This window comes from Sceloporus occidentalis, unplaced genomic scaffold, assembly GCF_023333645.1.
Source record: "Sceloporus occidentalis isolate IW3139 unplaced genomic scaffold, rSceOcc1.0.p SCAF_4, whole genome shotgun sequence".
NCBI lineage: Eukaryota > Metazoa > Chordata > Lepidosauria > Squamata > Phrynosomatidae > Sceloporus > Sceloporus occidentalis.
In genome coordinates, this window is record NW_028316984.1 from 147,068,066 (window position 1) to 147,085,031 (window position 16,966).

Below are 16,966 nucleotides of genomic sequence, written 5' to 3' on the forward strand. Positions count from 1 at the left end.
ATCAGACAGCTCCCCAGCACACTTCTGAGCTGGGTGTGTGTGATCTGTTTTTGCCCTTGTAGAATCCTTCAGTATCTTTATAAACTTAAAGTTAATAATAAATTCTGCAAAGCTGGAAGCAGCATGTAAATCATGCTACTTGGAGCCTTGTCACATTACTGAACAAACTTGGGAAGCAAACAAAAAGACACGTCTTTTTTCTCCTCCTTCTGCATGAAATTGTTCTTGTTCTCTTCTGGTTGTAAAACCGTGGGCGAGAATTGTAAAAGTGTTGTAAAATTGTCCCATTTGCCAAACTGAAATAATCTGTTTGGGGAAAAATTACACTTTTACAACACTCTCCCATGATTTTACAACATGAAGAGAATGAGAGTCATGCAAAGGGAGGGAAAAAAAGACACATCTTTTCATTTGCCTCTCGGGTTTGTTCAATAATGCAACAAGGCTCTAATAGTTGGCCGTTTAGCCAAAGCCAGTGCAGAAAGTGGAGAGCACTCACAAACTCTGTGGAATCAGCACCAAAAGCAAACAAAATCTCTGCAGTTGTTTTTCATTGTTTTTGTCTTCTGTGCAAATAAAAGATTATCTTGTTTGCTTAATCACCGTTTTCCCCCATTACTTTGGCTGTGTTCCTTTGCACATTCACCTGGGAGTAACTCACATTTAACTTAGGAATGAAACACGTGGGTAAAAAGAAGCAGTTTCTGGCTACTTTGGAGGCATGCCGATTACATGATGCACACCTCCAAAGTGGCTGGAAGTTGCACCAAGGCTGCGCTCTGGTCATTTGGACCGGAGCAAAAAGGAGCTGGGTTAATCCAGCTCCTGGAAGCACCGGTCGGCCCCCAGCGAGCATGGTCTGCTTTTGGAATATACTTATATACTTGCTGTGTTCACATTTCCTTGGTCACTTTGCCTGTCCCTTTGTTTTTGTATTCCAAAATGCCCAACTGAAGTTTTAAACCCTGCAATATGATAAATTAGTGGACTGAAGGAAAACTTCGAGGGGGGGGGAGAATTCTTATTTGGAGTGCAAGGCACCTTTGTTTAATGTAAGCAATTCATCTAGAAACATTATAATAATATGTTTTTTTTTCCTTTAAGGCCAGTGAATCAGACCTGCTGCATATATTGGTCTGAGTATATGACCAATATTTCCTCTCTAGTCTTGTTAGTCTTCATATATGTGTGTGTGTGTGTGTGCGTGCTCTTTTTCTACTTGACTAAGGATTAATCCTTGTTGTAGCAAGCAGGAAACAAGGTGGTTGGACATAATGGTCATGGGACTATGAGCTAGTACATTTGAACCCAACTGTTATGCTAGTACAGTTGCATGACATTGTTTCATGTGACCTACAGGCTGGTTTCTTCAGGGCTGTTTCTGTATTTTTTATAAATACAGATTTATTAAAAAAAAAATAACAGCTGTTTTTTTCAATCATATAATTAAACAAGCTTTAATCCTGTTCAGGTTGAAATCCTATTTACCTTGCATTAAGTCTCATCACACATATTTCTGAGTATTCATACAGAGAACTGAATGCACATGAATATAAATAACAGCCCAATAACAGTCCAATGAAGCAATGAAATATCTGCAATGCCTCATTTCAGTATCTGTCATCTTATGCAAGAATTATTCATATTGTACCAAGATTCTGAGAAAGCTCTGAGAAATAAAGCCTCAATAGGTTCAATGACATTGCTTTGAGACAGTGGTACTGGCAACTAGAGGACATCGCAGAATAAAAATAGGAAGGTTTAAAGTACAAATAGCATGTACAATACAGTGTTGCAGCTCTCCAGTGCCCTTGTTCAGTGTGGTTACCAGCCAGCCAGGCCTTTTTTGAGATACACCATTCCACTTCTGCTCTTTGTCCATTCCATACCCCTCCTACCAGAAAATTCAACATATTGTCACCCCACTGAGATGCTCAATCATTGGCTGGGGTAGGTGGTTGGGGGCCCCTAGACATTCTCCCCTTATTTTATTTATTAAATTTGTATCCTGCCTTTGTTCCAAGAATAGCATTCAAAGTGGCACACAATAAATAGTTCAACTTTAATTTTAAAAATGATAATTAAAATACAACTTGAAAATCGCATTAATAAAAGGTAAACTCATGAGTCTACTTGTTCTCTGAGATCCTCAAGGGAAACCCTTCTTTCAGTCCCACCAATTTCATAGATATAGTTGGAGGAATCAGAAGTTAGGGCTTTCTCAGTGTTTGCTCCTCAGCTCTGGAACTCCCTTCCTTGAGCAGCTGTACTTAGGGACCCATTCCCACTTACAAATAAATCGATGGATCGATTCGACAGCAGAGCATGGTTCCCACTACATTGGCCCCGATTTCATTTTCTCCGACTACATTTGCTCCAATAGCATTTCTCTTTCTCTAAAATAATCCACTTGTAGTTCCCATTCATAAATGAATCAATTCAAAATGATTCAGTTCCAGCCAACCAAAGGGGAAATTTAAACCAATTCTGATATGCATATGGTTCACACTTGCGCATATTTGATTTATCGAAAAAGCAGCAGAAAAAATCAGCATCAAAAAGACATGGGTTAAATGGGTCTAGCACATGGCCCCACTCTTGGAATTGCTTCAGCAATTCAGATTAAGTGGGAGCCAGGGTCATTTGAAACCGATTAACGATCCGATTTAAAAGGTAGTGGGAATGAGAACCATGTATCAGCTGGTAAGTAATTTTTTTTTTTTTACTCCAACAGGCATTTAGAATTATTTCCCTGTTATTTCCTTTTTTTAAAACCAACAGAAGCCCAGTCTGAAATAAGACTTACCTGGGGAGCCACAAAAGAAACCATCCTTTTCATAGTTTGGTTCTACCATCCTCTTGATTCTTGCTTCATTGTGTATTGATCTCTGCCCCCTGTTCATGCCCATGTCCCCATAGCTAACAAAAGAAACAACAATACATATATTTTAAAGTGCTTGACTTGAGCACTTTCCAATAAGTCAATTGGCTGACCTCCTCTTATGTTACCAAGCTATAAGAAGTACTTTTATTACTACCATTTCTCTGGCTTAGATTCTAAAGGCCAAAGCAAAATGTTTGCTTAGCACATAAAGTATGCAAATAATTATCTTGTTAGTTTTATTTTAAGATGATGGAGTAGTAGTCCATTCCATCAGAACATCTCCAAGCTGGGAAAGGCTGATTTAGACCAATTATGTAGTTCACTAAAGTCCCACATCCCATTTTTGTAGAACTAGACACATCACTGCCTTTCTCAAACTATTTACTGGGGGGAAACCCTTGAAATAATGTTCACGTCTCAGAGAACCCCTGCATAAAATAATTATTACAGCTTGACTCTCCCTTATTGGAATCCCAAAACCCAAAATATTCCAAAAGCAAAACTTTTTTTCATGGGTCCCTGAGATAGGGATACCTTTGTTTTCTGATGCTTCAATGAACAGAAACTTTGTTTCATGCACAAAATTATTTAGAATATTGCATAAAATTACTTTCAGGCTATAAGGTGTACATGAAACATAAATGAAATTTGTGTTTAGACTTGGGTCCTATTTCCAAGATATCTCATTATGTACATATATGTAAATACAGGTTTTCCAAAATCCAAAAAGAATCCCAAATGAAAGCACTTCTGGTCCCTAGTATTTTGGCTGAGGAAGACTCTGCTTGTATATGTACAGCTTTAAAAAAAGGTAATATTTTCCAATCACAATCTCTCACAGAACCCATAGCTATGTCTCATGGAACCTTAAGGTCCAGGGAACCTTGGTCAAGAAATCCTGGTGCAGTATCACTATGTTGTAATGCACTAGCTTCTGTTAAGACTTGGGATTGTCAGGTTAGTATCATCCCAGACCATGAGACTGGGCCAAAACTGATATCAACTGACAGTTCCTGGTAGTGTCTCAGGTCCCAATGATATCTTTGACACATTAAGCATCAACCACAGGATTTCAGAATATGTCAAGCAAATAAAAACTCAAAGTCTAATAAAGGAAAATGCAGGCCTGTGACAAACATTGTCATATTTTAAAAGAAAATTTCTCACGTATGTTTTTTAACACCTTTGCCTAATGCTGAAGCCAGTGGAGCGCCAAAAGCTTGCATTGTGTATTTTGATTAGTCCTATAAAGCTATCACTGTTTTGTCGACTTCAGATGTTGTGCTTTGCTACATGGCAACACGAGTACCCCCCAATATGTTTTCTAAAGAAGAATGCACACACTTTTCAACACAATGCTCTTGTCCTGTGATTTCTCCCTCTTGACCTGAAAACCAAAGAATAAGGGGCATGGTCCTGATACCTGGTAATTCTAGTTATCCTTATAGGCAAATATAATGTTTTCATATTTTATTTATTTATGCATGCAATATAATAAATATTAAAATATTAATATAATAAATCCCTTGGTAGAGTCTCAGATTTCTAATCTAGCCCACACACTCCCCAGCAAAAAAAGTTACCTGCTTTCAGTAGAGGGAGAAAGAGAAAGTGCCTTTTTATAACCTGTCTGGCTTTTCATATTCTTCCAGACCATGAGTTTTCTGCCAATATCTGTGTCTCGTGGTTCAAATCCCTATTTGTAGAAAGAAGAACATTTTAAAAAGAATTAAATCTGGGCATTTAAAAAAATATACCATGTCTGAGATCCTGCATTGGGAGATGTGTATATCACATAGCTATGTCTCCCTAAAAGCTCCCCTTGTAACCAGTGCAGCTAATCCTCCCAACAACATGACTATTTCTGTGTTGTCGGAGAACTGGGGGATCAGTTGGGATGTGTCCAGCTATTTTCCTGTAGCTGAATGCTTTGCAAGAATGTTGTCTGCAGAGATCTCCCAAGGATCCTTGGAGGTCACTGTAGGTGCTTGTTGCAGCACATCCAGCTACAGGAAAAGAGCTGGACACATCTCTGTTGATCCCGCAATTCTCCAGCAACACAAAAATGGCTGTGTTGTGTGTGTGTGTGTGTGTGTGTGTGTGTGTGTGTACTGCACTGCTCTGTGCTGCACTTACAGGGTGAATTGTGGCTGGGATTTTAGATGTTGCATGTTTGGAACAGAATTCCGGCCTTTGCAGTGACCAAAAAGGGATTTGCCATGGCACATGTCCAACTTATGCCATTATAATTTGCCAACAAGAGGCCAAGTCAGATCTCATCTAGAACAGTTATAATCCTGATGTCAGTTCAAATGAGTTTTCTGGAATATGTACAAATTTAAGGCCTAAAACTAATGTCTAGTTTCAGCAACAGCAGACCCTTTGAATCAATGGGAACTTAATAAGTCATCACTTATACAGGAGGAGGAGTTCGTGAAGAAGTATCACTACATTACATTTACATTTAAAATCTTTTAAATTTTTCATTATTGCCATTTATGTTGAAAAGCCAGTGCTAATTATTCTTATTTGGGGAACGGGTAATGCCCTCATTTTGCTGCCACCCCCTCCCCATAGCCACATCCTAACTTTCTCCCCTTGACACCACCTCCAGCCATCTAAAAATATGACAAAGTTGGTTAGAGGACTTGGAATTAGCTGGACTGTGATATGTGTATGAAACAAGCTGTCAAAAGGATCTTTCATGAGCTGAGCCCTTTTGTCCACAGCAGGCAAATCCTGGTCAGAAGCCAATCTATATACCTTGAATGTATTATCTTCATAATTTACCCCAGGAGTCTATTAAGATAATATGATTTAACAAGCTCTAAAAATATAAATGAGTAGAATATTTTTTCTTTTTCTTTTAAATGTTTTTCAGATATGGTATATTTAAAGTAGGTATGCATGAGCTCATTAAGCAGCTAAGAGTATTTCCCAAAAGATGCCTAAAATATGAGTTATGCATGTAGAGGTTATTAAATTACTGTTATTTCAGTGAACTGGTGAAACAATAGGGTCAATTTCTATTACAGGACTGGGCAACTAGAGCATGAAAAAGTTACTTTTGGGGACCACAACACCCAGAATCCTCTAGCCAGCACAGCTATGGTAACACTATCTGGGGATTCTGGGAATGGTAGTTCAAAAAGTAACTCCCACGTTCTCTGGGTAACCACAGCCTTCTATATATATATATTTTAGCCGATAGATTCCATCAGCCTTAAACAGTGTCACCCATGGTAAGGGACTATTGGGATTGCAGTAAAAAAAATAGCATATGGAAGCCACCAGATTGCAAAGTATTCTGTTATGGGGTAGCTTCCCACTTGGAAGAGGATGACAAAACTTTACAATTAAGAATGTAATATGTGCTGACCCACCCATTTCCTAAATAGGAACTTACCATTAAGGGCTCAGAAAAATCTGGTAAATTTCCCACTAGCAGGCCCACCAAAGTACAGACCAAGACTGTCACTGAGCAGAGCACTAAGACAGCAACTGGCCACTCGGCAATAGCTTGGGACAAGCTAGATAGAAGAAAAAGAAAAAGAAGCAACTGTTACTCAGGTCTTCCCTATATTTTATTCATTTCTGTTCAGATTTATTGGGGTGGGTTGGGCACACTGTGGCCTTCCAAATGCAGTTGGATTGCAACTCCCAGCATTCCTCACCATTGGCAACAATGGTCAAGGCTGATGGGAGTTATAGTTCAATTACAGCTGGAAGGAGACACGTTGCCAACCCAATGCTTGGCAGAAATAATATATACCACTGGGTTTCTTTGTCTTCTGCACCATCCTTCCTGCAATCTGACTCCTACTCTTTAGATCAAGGATAGGGATAGTGTGGCCCTGAACTTCAGGGTTTCCCCTGCTCCATTTTTTTTCAGTGACACAAATGCCTAGGAGAAACCCTTTTTCAAACAGTAGGTGACTTCTAATGGGATAGTAAACCCAATGCCACATCCAAACTAGCCAAGCCAGCTTATTTTGGCACATAAGACCCCAGTCCCTATGCTTGGCAGTAAAAATACAGTAACAAAATAATGAATTAACATTTTGTTCCCTTTCTATGATGACAAATAACTTGTCCTCTTGACCAGCCCTGGCATTCTGATGTGTGATCACTTGCTGCGCAACCCTACATTCAGAAGTAGTATCAACACAATAGTGTTGATTGGCTCTTAGTGCAGTCTCTCTATCTTCAGCAGAATTTTCTCTCTCTCTCATTAAGATGTTATTTATTGCAGACTGCATCTGACAGACAAACAGCTTGGTAGCAGATCTCTTACTGTGGTAAATAAACAATGTCATCATTTGGCAGATGAAGAAGCTGCAGCACGCAGAAGTCAGGAAATGTGACCACTATCACCAAACTGTGAGTCAGGATGCTCAGCACAACAGGAGCAGCAGGATGGAATCCCAGTTTTTCCACAGCAGAGACTGGCCTTTTTCTGAACAGTGACTGTTTGTCGCACCCATATCAATGAATCCATAAATCTACACTTGATTTCAAATTTAACTTTAAATTAGCTATCTAAGGTGTTGGATGTATTTTTTGGGGGGGGGGGGGGTAGGATTCAGAACTTTGGATAGCTCTGTTAAAATTCAAACTAAAAGCATACACAGAACCCATTAGCCACAAATGCTTCTGGATCAGAGTTCCACTACACCAGTGTTAGCTTCAAGAGCAGCCTTCACACAGTACACGTTAAAAATTTAGCATCTACCATTGGATGTTGTTGTGTTTTGAATATTCTGTATTTGTTGTTTTAATACATTCCCACAGTAATAAAGATACTGTGGAATTTTTTTAGCATCTGCCAAAACTAAAATGTAACACCCCCCACCCCCCAAAAAAACCTCAGTCAGATACTTAGGGACAGAGTGAATAGAAATATCAAAAAATTAATATTTGCAATATTAATAAATCAGTACTTGAAACTGAATGGTTAAATAAGGAATAATATTGAGTTATCATCAATTATAGTGTGCATATATCCCCCCCCCAGATTTATGAGATGTCTTATGGGTTTTGTTGTTATGTGTCTTCAAGTCATTTCTGATTTATGTGTACTCTCTTTTTTCTTTTTTTCTTTTTGCTCAATGTTGCATTTTCCTTGACTGTTTCCATTTAAAAAAGTGTTTAGCACACAAAAGTTTACATGTGTGTGTTTATAGGAACCCTCTGTCTCTATTTTTTGCTGAATGTTTCAGTTATGCCTTTAAAGGTTTAGCACACACTCTGTTGCGTGGAAGGCAGCTACACCTGTTCTCTCCTCACTCTAAAACACACGCACACACACACCATATGTACAAGTGGCAGCATTATACACACACACACATACACCATATGTATAAGTGTGGGAAAGGAGTCACAAGGGCATGTTGCTAGCTCATATGTCATGGCATACAGTGTGGTGTATTTATCTGATCATTGGTCTATGACTCTGGAGATCAGGGTTTGATTTCCCACTCGAGCACAAAAATCCATTGAGTGACCTTAGGCAAGTTACACTCTCTTAGTCTCAGAGGATGATAATGAAGAAACTTGCCAAGAAAACCCTATGATACATTTGCCTTAGGGTCACCATTAGTAAAAAATAACTTGAAGGAACACAACAACAACACAAATAGTGCTACTCAGAGTGGTGATCTCTGGACCAGTGCAATGTGTGAAACATTTCTTTCAAGAAAGAAAGAAACAGTTGTAACCAATGAACACAAATACAGTGCTGTTCCCTGGTACGCTGGGGGAGGAATCTCAGTCCCATTAGGTAGCTAAGGAAGCACTGGCGTAGGATATCAACTTTTATTGATTGGTCACCCCAAACAGTTCAGACTAAAACTTCCATAAACCCCAACAAGCATAAAATATAATCTTGCAATATTGGAAGTGTAGTCCCAAAACATCTGGAAGTCACCAGTTTGCCTATTCCTGGTGGAGATAAAGGAACATTTTTTTGTAGTGTCATATGTAAAGCATGCTAAGTAAAGCAACATACCTGGTTCAAATTTAGTGTGATGTGTTAAATGGCTCTGGAACTGCCACCCTGAACACACTAAGGAATAAGCACTGCTGAACACAGGAAGATAGTACCTCTGTGGAAGCATATATAGGCTTGATCTATAAGTGCCACAACCCAAATCCAAAGAGCAACAGATGACCATTGCCAAAACAGGCTATTTGAAGAAGCTATCCAGGCTAGCAGCTTTTCAGGGAAGCAGAATACCTTTATTGTAAATTGCATATGTGTGTACTGCAGGGCGGAGGGGAAAGGGGAGAAATTCAAACAAATGGGAAGCTCATAATGAGGAATAGTGAGCCTGCTAATGTAGCTACAATTCTTTGCCAGTCTCGGATGTCACCAAGAATAATACATTGTCTCATTTGTATCAGCAGGGTGTGCAAAAGGGGAAAATGATAATGATGTAGAAGGACAGGAAATGATTGATGGTAACCTACCTCTTTGGCATCCTGAACGCTTTGTCATGTCTGTGGGGAGAAAGATATTCATTGGCTTATTAATTTCACGCAAAGCATAGTTCTCTGTTAATGAGCCTATTAACCCCTCTGGGCAGGGAAAGGACAAGAGCAGACCTCTGCAAAGGACCTCTAGTCAAGAAGACCTAAAGAGCATGGTAAGGGTGGCTGTCTGATAACTGTCCTTATCTCCTCCTTACTGTAACCCAATGTTTAGTTCTTTTAACCATATAGTTACCATTGAACCATGAAACTCAGGCTGCTGCCACTCTGCAGAAATAATGCAGTTTGATACCACTGGGTAAACTTAAGACAGTGGCATCCCTAGGGTTGGTGTCATCTGGTGCAGTAACTCATGGTGTCACCATGCCCTTGACCTCCTCCCCTTGCACACCATACAGAATCCTTAGGAATGCTGTTTTGCACTAATGGTACTTGTAAATCATAATTCCCATATAACAGTGTATGTAATGCTAACAGTTGTGACATAAACAACTAGCAAAATTAAAATGATACCTTCAAATTACAATATCATACACACAACCTAAATGTATTTACATATTCATAGTGAAGATTTGGTTATAATGTGATTTTTTTTAAAAAAAAAACTAAAAAGTATTTCAAAATTTCAAAAAAAAAATTAAAAACTTAAATCTTAAAATTAAAATTTTTAAATTTTAATTTTAAAATTTGGGGGCATCTCTTTTTTGTTCCACCCTGCCATCCCATCTCATAAGAGGGGTGACACCCGGTCATGCTCTCTTCCCATTGTGGGTGAGCTGCTGCTGTGCCTGTCCCTTCTTCTTTGCTGCCCCGTCTCTCTCCATGAAGAGGAAGTCAAGGCAGAGCAAGAGGAGGAGGGCTAGTTCATGCCCCTTCTGTCACCTCCTTCTGCCTCACAGAACGTTCAGCTGCATCCCTGGGTGGCAGCTAGGCAAATGAGTGAGGTACTGGGAGGGGATGGAGGGAAGGTTGGGTAGCCTGCCACTGCCTGGCAGCCTTTTGTGGGTCTGGCTAGGCAGTAGCAGAGGAGTGGGGCAGGGGAGAGAAGAAGTGGGAGGAGGAAAGGCAGGTATGCCTCTCCCGGCTTTGTTATTGGCCAGATCTCTTCTCAGGAGGGAGTCAAGGCAGCAGAAAAAGAGTAGAGGTGAGCCCACCCCTCTTGGCTTCATTGCCACCTGGCAGATCAGGGTGCGTGGCGGATGGGTTGCTGAGCAAGTAAGTGGAAGAAGGGGTACCCCTGTTAGCCCCCCTACCAGATGACACCAAGCCTAGTGATGCCACTGAGTGTGGCAGCAGCCTTAATTTCTCAGAAAGCAGATTTAGCATTAAAACAGACCTCATGGTGAACATGCACCTTATTTTAAAGGAGATCTATAGATTACAGTGGCTTCCAGAACCACAATCCTTCTTTAAAGCAAGATGCACAGTCAGGGTGCACTATATTCTAGCAATCAAAACTAGTTCATTTAATTGCTGCCACTAAAATTCAGCAGTGTGCCACTGGATTCAGTGGTAACAGATAAGCAGTGAGGAACTGCATAAGTGGCTGTTGCCCACTTCTAGTTTAATCAAAATCCCTGCCCCGTCCCATCTTTCCAAAAGGATTGTCTACACTAGGAACCAAAAGAAACAACAGGGTGAGGAAGCTGTATTAGGCCCAAATTTCACAAAACCTTTCAAAGAACTGGATGAACTTTTGGAAATTTTTCTCTCTGTTTCTAGAACTTTATGTAAATGTAATAATTAAGCTAAAATGCACAGGGAAATTTTGGAGAAGAAGAAGAGAACACATGAAGGGCAAAGCTGCAGAAATTGCTCGAAGAAGACAGATGCATAATGCTAATATGATATTTTTATGAAGCCTTAGAGGTAGGCTTATCTCCCAAAAGTGTGAGTGAATGCCTTAGAAGTAATATAGCAAACAACCTTTAGACTGGTTTCAAGCCAGAATGAGAATTGTTACATTTCTGCTTAGAAAGTAGTTTTAGGATCAAAATTAAGTTAACATTTATCTTTATGTTCACACCTATCAGAAATGTGTTAGGGTCAAGAGTGTTAAAAGAAATAGTTAAAATGCTACAATTCCATAAACTCATCCCATTTCTACTTTACTCTTTACATGACTGCAGATTCAGGTGTGCCACTGAGTGCATATTTAATAGGGAGCATAACCAATCCTGATCCCCTAATGCCTACAATACATGCTTGTTTCATCCACTCTTTCAGGTAGCTAGCTGATACACTGAAATTTCCAGCTTGTGGCCTAATCCAGATGGGTGGCTCCTGAGAGTCTCAGACCTGCTCCATTTCTTCTTCTCTCCAGATCCCCATTGGACTTCTGATTTCCTATTAAACCAGAGGTTCCAGAAAGCTTCTGAACGTGATAGGGTAAAGCACAGTGCAGGAATGCCAAGGCCCTGTTTTAAACAAGAACTTGGCCTTCTGGAGTTTTCCAGAGGAATGAACCACTGTTTTGGAAATAAATTTACAATGGGGGGCGGCTCTGGAGATTCCAATGAATATACAAATGGCCTCCATGGGCCACATAAATGTCCATGGGCTACAAGATTCCCATGCAAAGACTCCTTAAAAAGCCCTTCCCTAAGGGACTACTTGGGAAAGAAGTCCCTGCTTCTTCAGTGATATCCAGACCAATCCTCCATCCCCTTGTTTCCTGCATCAGAACCCACAGCAGGAACTAGTTCTTTCTTACCTGACAGTTACAACGTGGTGCTGCATTGGCCGTAAGGGCTGCTGGTCACGGGACCACTCTTTCCATCGACCTTCAGCAGTCTCATCATGCCGTGAGGTGGATGATGAATCCCCACTGGAACGATGGGAGCACAATGTGGTTCTTTCTCCATGCCCTGGCAGAGGAGGCAAGGCATAGCTGCTTCTCGCTTCTTGCTTGTTGCAGTGGTAATAGAAGTGAGGCTGTAATGAGTCCTGGGAGCCACAAGGCAGCTGCCCATTGGATCGAGTGGAAATCGGGGCATGCATATGACTGGAAGAAGATTGTTGGGTCCTCCTCGCAGCATTGGGGGAAGCATTGATCAGGCAGTGATGTACTGGGCATCTCCTTTCCCAGAAAATGCCACCAGGGCTTGGCTCAGTCTTCCTGACCTCTGGCACATTAAGACAGCTCTGACAAAGTTCTGGGTTGATTTTTTCTCTGCAAAAAGAAATGTCTTCATTTTACACTTTCGGTCATGCCCTGTGCTTTTCTACTACTAGTACATCATCATCATCATTGCCACCTTCTCACACAACCATTACATATGAGGAGGAGAGCACAAAGATTTAATTTTTAAATGTATTATTTTATTTGTTTGCTAACTTGAACACCCTGGAGGGAAAAAAAATTCAAGCTGCTTTGTGTCCAGTGTTGGGAGAAAAGCAAGGTATAAATATAATAAATATTTTTTCTGTCCATTGTATAAAATTCCGAGGGAAAGATTGTTAAGAAGGTTATTGGAAATGAATATTTGTTTGGATGGGTTATCAGTGGGATACTTATTGGAAGATTGGAGCCCGCATATTAAGAGGATAATGGCCAATATTCTGGTGGAGGAAACAAGATTATGGCTTAAATTTTAATAACGATCTTGAAGTTTTACTGTAAATATATGTTGTTGTTGTATGCCTAATAAAGGTTGACTGACTGACTGATATAATAAATAAATAAATAAAGTTAGGTATAAATATTTAAACAAATAAAAATGAATAAATTACAGGGAATTGTTTGCTTTTGATAGAAATTTGGCAATGGGTAATTTATTTCTGCCCATCTCCCATTTTCCATCTGTCTGTTGACAGCACATGCCCTTTAAATTTATCACATGCTGACCTTCTGCTCTAGTGGCAAATACATCATTTTTGTGCATAATGCCATAAGATATACTGAAATTCTGACACACAGAAACCCTCTTGACGATTATTCCAATTACCAGCCAATTCCAAAACCTCCACTTTTTAACTGCTTGAGTATGCGATGACAGATTAACTGCAGTCTTGGATGACAGCAATTATCCAGATTAATTTCAAACTTGCTTCTGGCTTTCATCTGTAACTAAAATAGTGTTGTTCCTCCTGATGGATGATGAATGACCTTTGCTTGGAGAAGACAGAGGTGCTGTGACTCTGCTAATTTTCCTGGACTAAGTATTATCATCATGGTATCCTTCTGTTAGAAATGTGAATTGGTAATACTGTGTTTTGCTAATCACTTTCCAAAATGTGATCATTTCTCGGAAGTGGCATTGAGTGTGGTGTAGTGGTTTGAGCGTTCCACTGGATAACCTTGAGCAAGTCACACTCTCTCAGCCTCACAGGATGACAATTGTAAATCCCCTCTGAATGAATCTTGCAAGGAAAACCCCATGATAGGTTTACTTTTGGGTTGCCCTAAATTAGAAATTGAAGGCAAACAACAACAACAATAACAAGCACTGCAGGCCATTAGCTCTGTGCATTACATCTGTGCTATGGAGTTTTACATCTGTGCGGAAAAGCGGTATATAAATAAAATTTATTATTTATTATTATTACAGGCTTTATCCCCCAAAATGTTTAAGAGGAAACTACTAAGGCTGGTCATTTAGGAATTGAAAGGAAAAGTGTTCCTACTATACACTTCTTTGTAGTGCTATTTTCCCCCATCTAATTTAGGTGAGACAGATAAAGTTCAGAAATGACATCTGGTATCAGTAATGGATGCAGCTTATAGAAATTACCTTTCTTGATTACAGTGTCTGGAATCCCAAATTGGCTGAGAAATTCTGGGAGTTGTAATCCACCACCCAACCCACACATTTCCAAGTTCTGAAATGGATGGTTGAAATGTAAAACAACAACAACAACAACCCTGAGTTTAGATCCAATAATAAAAATTTACTTACTGCTCTTGAATGGGTTCATTCTGTTCATAGCACAGTAGTACTTCTTCTAACAGTGGGAATGTTTATGATAACCACCCCAGTCCATTTAATTAGATGCCCATGTATCATTTTTTATAAGAAATGCCTTTCAATAGAACCAATGAACTATAGAACTGGTGGCTTTCATGCACTGGAGAACTTCACACAGAGACTGGAAAGCAATATATTGCAGTTCCTGTAGTTCTAGGTATCCTTCATTGAGTAGTGGATTGGACTATATGTTCTACATGACTCCCTCTAACTCAAGATTTCTATGATTCACCAGATTAGGGTGGTGTCCCAGGTGTCAACTCTCCTGGACAGAAGTAGTCTTGCTAGTATCTTAACATGTCCTGGGAATACAGGGCAGAATCTTAGGGTTGCACCATGTTAGCTTTTGGTCTTTTCCCAGAGTCTGCTGACTCTGAGCAGTCTTTTCTTCACTGCCTTATTTCCTTATGGCTGCTGCCCCTGTGGTCTTTTCCCTCTTATTACCAACACCAGTGCTGTCATAGTTACACACTGGTATAGTGTACTAACAAGATTCCAACCACAACATCCAGATTAGGCAGCTGTGAGGCATAAATAGCTAAGTTTGCAAATGTGTGGACAGGCACACGTTATTTAGTAAAATATTTATATCTCACCCAATTATCACAAGATCTCAGGACAGCAGACAAGTAAGATCATTTTAAAACAATTTAAAACAATAAATAATTTAACAATTGAAACAGACCATATATAAAGCAATTTAAACACAGTTACAGAATGATTTAAAGCTATGTACAGATTGGGACAAGAACCTTATACTGTCAGAGGTTTTGCTTTTAAAAGCTATGATTTAACTAAGAACCAGAATGATGCCAGCATTGGTACCAATCTAGTGTCCAACAGGAACACCATCCCCCACTGTGGCACTAAAGCAGAGAAGGCATTCAAATTATTTTATTTGTGTGACAACCTAAGCACATCCATCAGCAAATTTGTATACTCAGCTGCAATGTACTAAACATAGGTCAGATTAATTGAACTTCAGCCCAAACGTTTCTGACATCATAGTAGAATGATCTTTGAACTGATAATTCAAGCATTCTGTATTTGAGACATTCTGTATTCTACAATAAATGTACGTTTCTCATTTACTGATAGTAGTCTTATATCTCTCTGATGAAAATGACTGGGTACTAACAAAATTCACTAGCCCTTTCTAGATGATGAAATATTTTGGGGATGAACATGAAAGCCAGAGAGATATATCAGCAGCAATTTATGCATCCCCACATTTGGGCAGCCTGTTAAGATGATTTTCTAAGGAACAGATTTTTGGCCAAGCCCATTTAATCAAGACAATCCTTTAATTTCATTACCTCATTCATTCACATTTATGGCCCATGGTGATGATCCAGTGAACAAAAGCAGCAAAAGAGATGCAAAAGGAGAAATTAGGTTCCCAGTGAAAGGACTCCAATAGTGATGTTATAGCTTTATGTAGGCAAAAATGTCCCCCCATTCACAAAACAGCTACAGCCTGCAGCTTCAAAGCTGTAGTCTGACAGTTCCATTTTGTTTAGCCCAGCTGGATGTAATCAGAAAAGAAACAAAAAGAGTGGTTCAGTGAAGCAGACAAAGAAGAGGTGGGAGTCAACACTTCTGATTTGGCACCACAGCTGCTTGAATGCCTCTCCTTATTTGTCTCCCCTATCACTTTCCTAAAGCAATGCAAAAAGGATGCCTGTGTTGATTAGAACCCAGAAGCCTTCATCTAAGAATCAGTAAAGAATAATAGAAACCAAGAAACAACGTAGAAAGCTATGTTTGTGTCTTAACAATCGTATATAGCTGGAACAATTGAGATGTTATGGCAGCTCTCATCTGCATTTTGTTCTTCTCCATCTTGGCATACCCTACACACCTCCTGCTGGATATGGAATTTCATAATTAATATCCAGCATTGGGTATGTTTTGAGATGTCATGATGACCTATGGAAACTAGGAAGTTACACATGAAAGGAGTTACGCTAATCTGAGAACATGCAGAGACCTAGCTAGTACTAAAATAAATGCTATGAGTTTTCTGATCACTCTGCCCTCCCCCCCCACCCCCGGACTTTTCATGTCCTTTTGCAATGGATACAAAGGGAGTCCTATTGCAAAGCAAATCAGAGACCACATCTTTCACCTCAACTCCTGACATGTTCCTGTTCACCCTTTCTGCCCAACCATCTGGGATTGTGTCAAATGTAATCAATGTTTTGTGACTCTGGAGCGGGGGCCATCAGTCGTTCCAGATCCCTTTTGTCATTTCCATGGGGAAACCATCTAAGTCTTTGTTACTCTATTTGGTAAAATCAAACATGGCTCAAGAGCATGAAATGGGATATAAATATCCACCTCAGCCATAGCCATGTTGTTCACAGATCAGGGCTCTAGTCCACGCTGTCTGTGTAATCTGAGCCACTCCCCATTTTCCGTGGTTCTCTCTTCAGCTGGTAATTATTTCCCTCTTCATCTCTGAATTCCTCTCTATCCAACCTTCCATACCTTTCTTTCTCATAGCCTTGCATGGTTCTTAAGGCTACATTAGTATTTGTCTGTTTGCACGCACCATAGCACACTTCTAAATAAAACCCTTCTGTTCACTGAAACCAGAGTGCTCTCTGAAGTTAGAACAGGTATA

General features: G+C 39.8%; 1 protein-coding gene across 1 annotated transcript in view; it reads right to left on the minus strand.

Annotated features, from left to right (window-relative positions):
• The window catches only part of DISP2 (dispatched RND transporter family member 2), a 56,434-nt gene that overhangs the window by 10,036 nt on the left and 29,432 nt on the right, over positions 1–16,966 (minus strand). Inside the window, exons 3-7 of the mRNA XM_089521953.1 lie at positions 12,087–12,545; positions 9,353–9,382; positions 6,291–6,414; positions 4,468–4,580; positions 2,807–2,919 (exon numbers count right to left, since the gene is read on the minus strand). Of these exons, the coding sequence (XP_089378079.1) occupies positions 2,807–2,919; positions 4,468–4,580; positions 6,291–6,414; positions 9,353–9,382; positions 12,087–12,545 (839 nt within the window). The remainder of the gene's footprint in view (positions 1–2,806; positions 2,920–4,467; positions 4,581–6,290; positions 6,415–9,352; positions 9,383–12,086; positions 12,546–16,966) is intronic.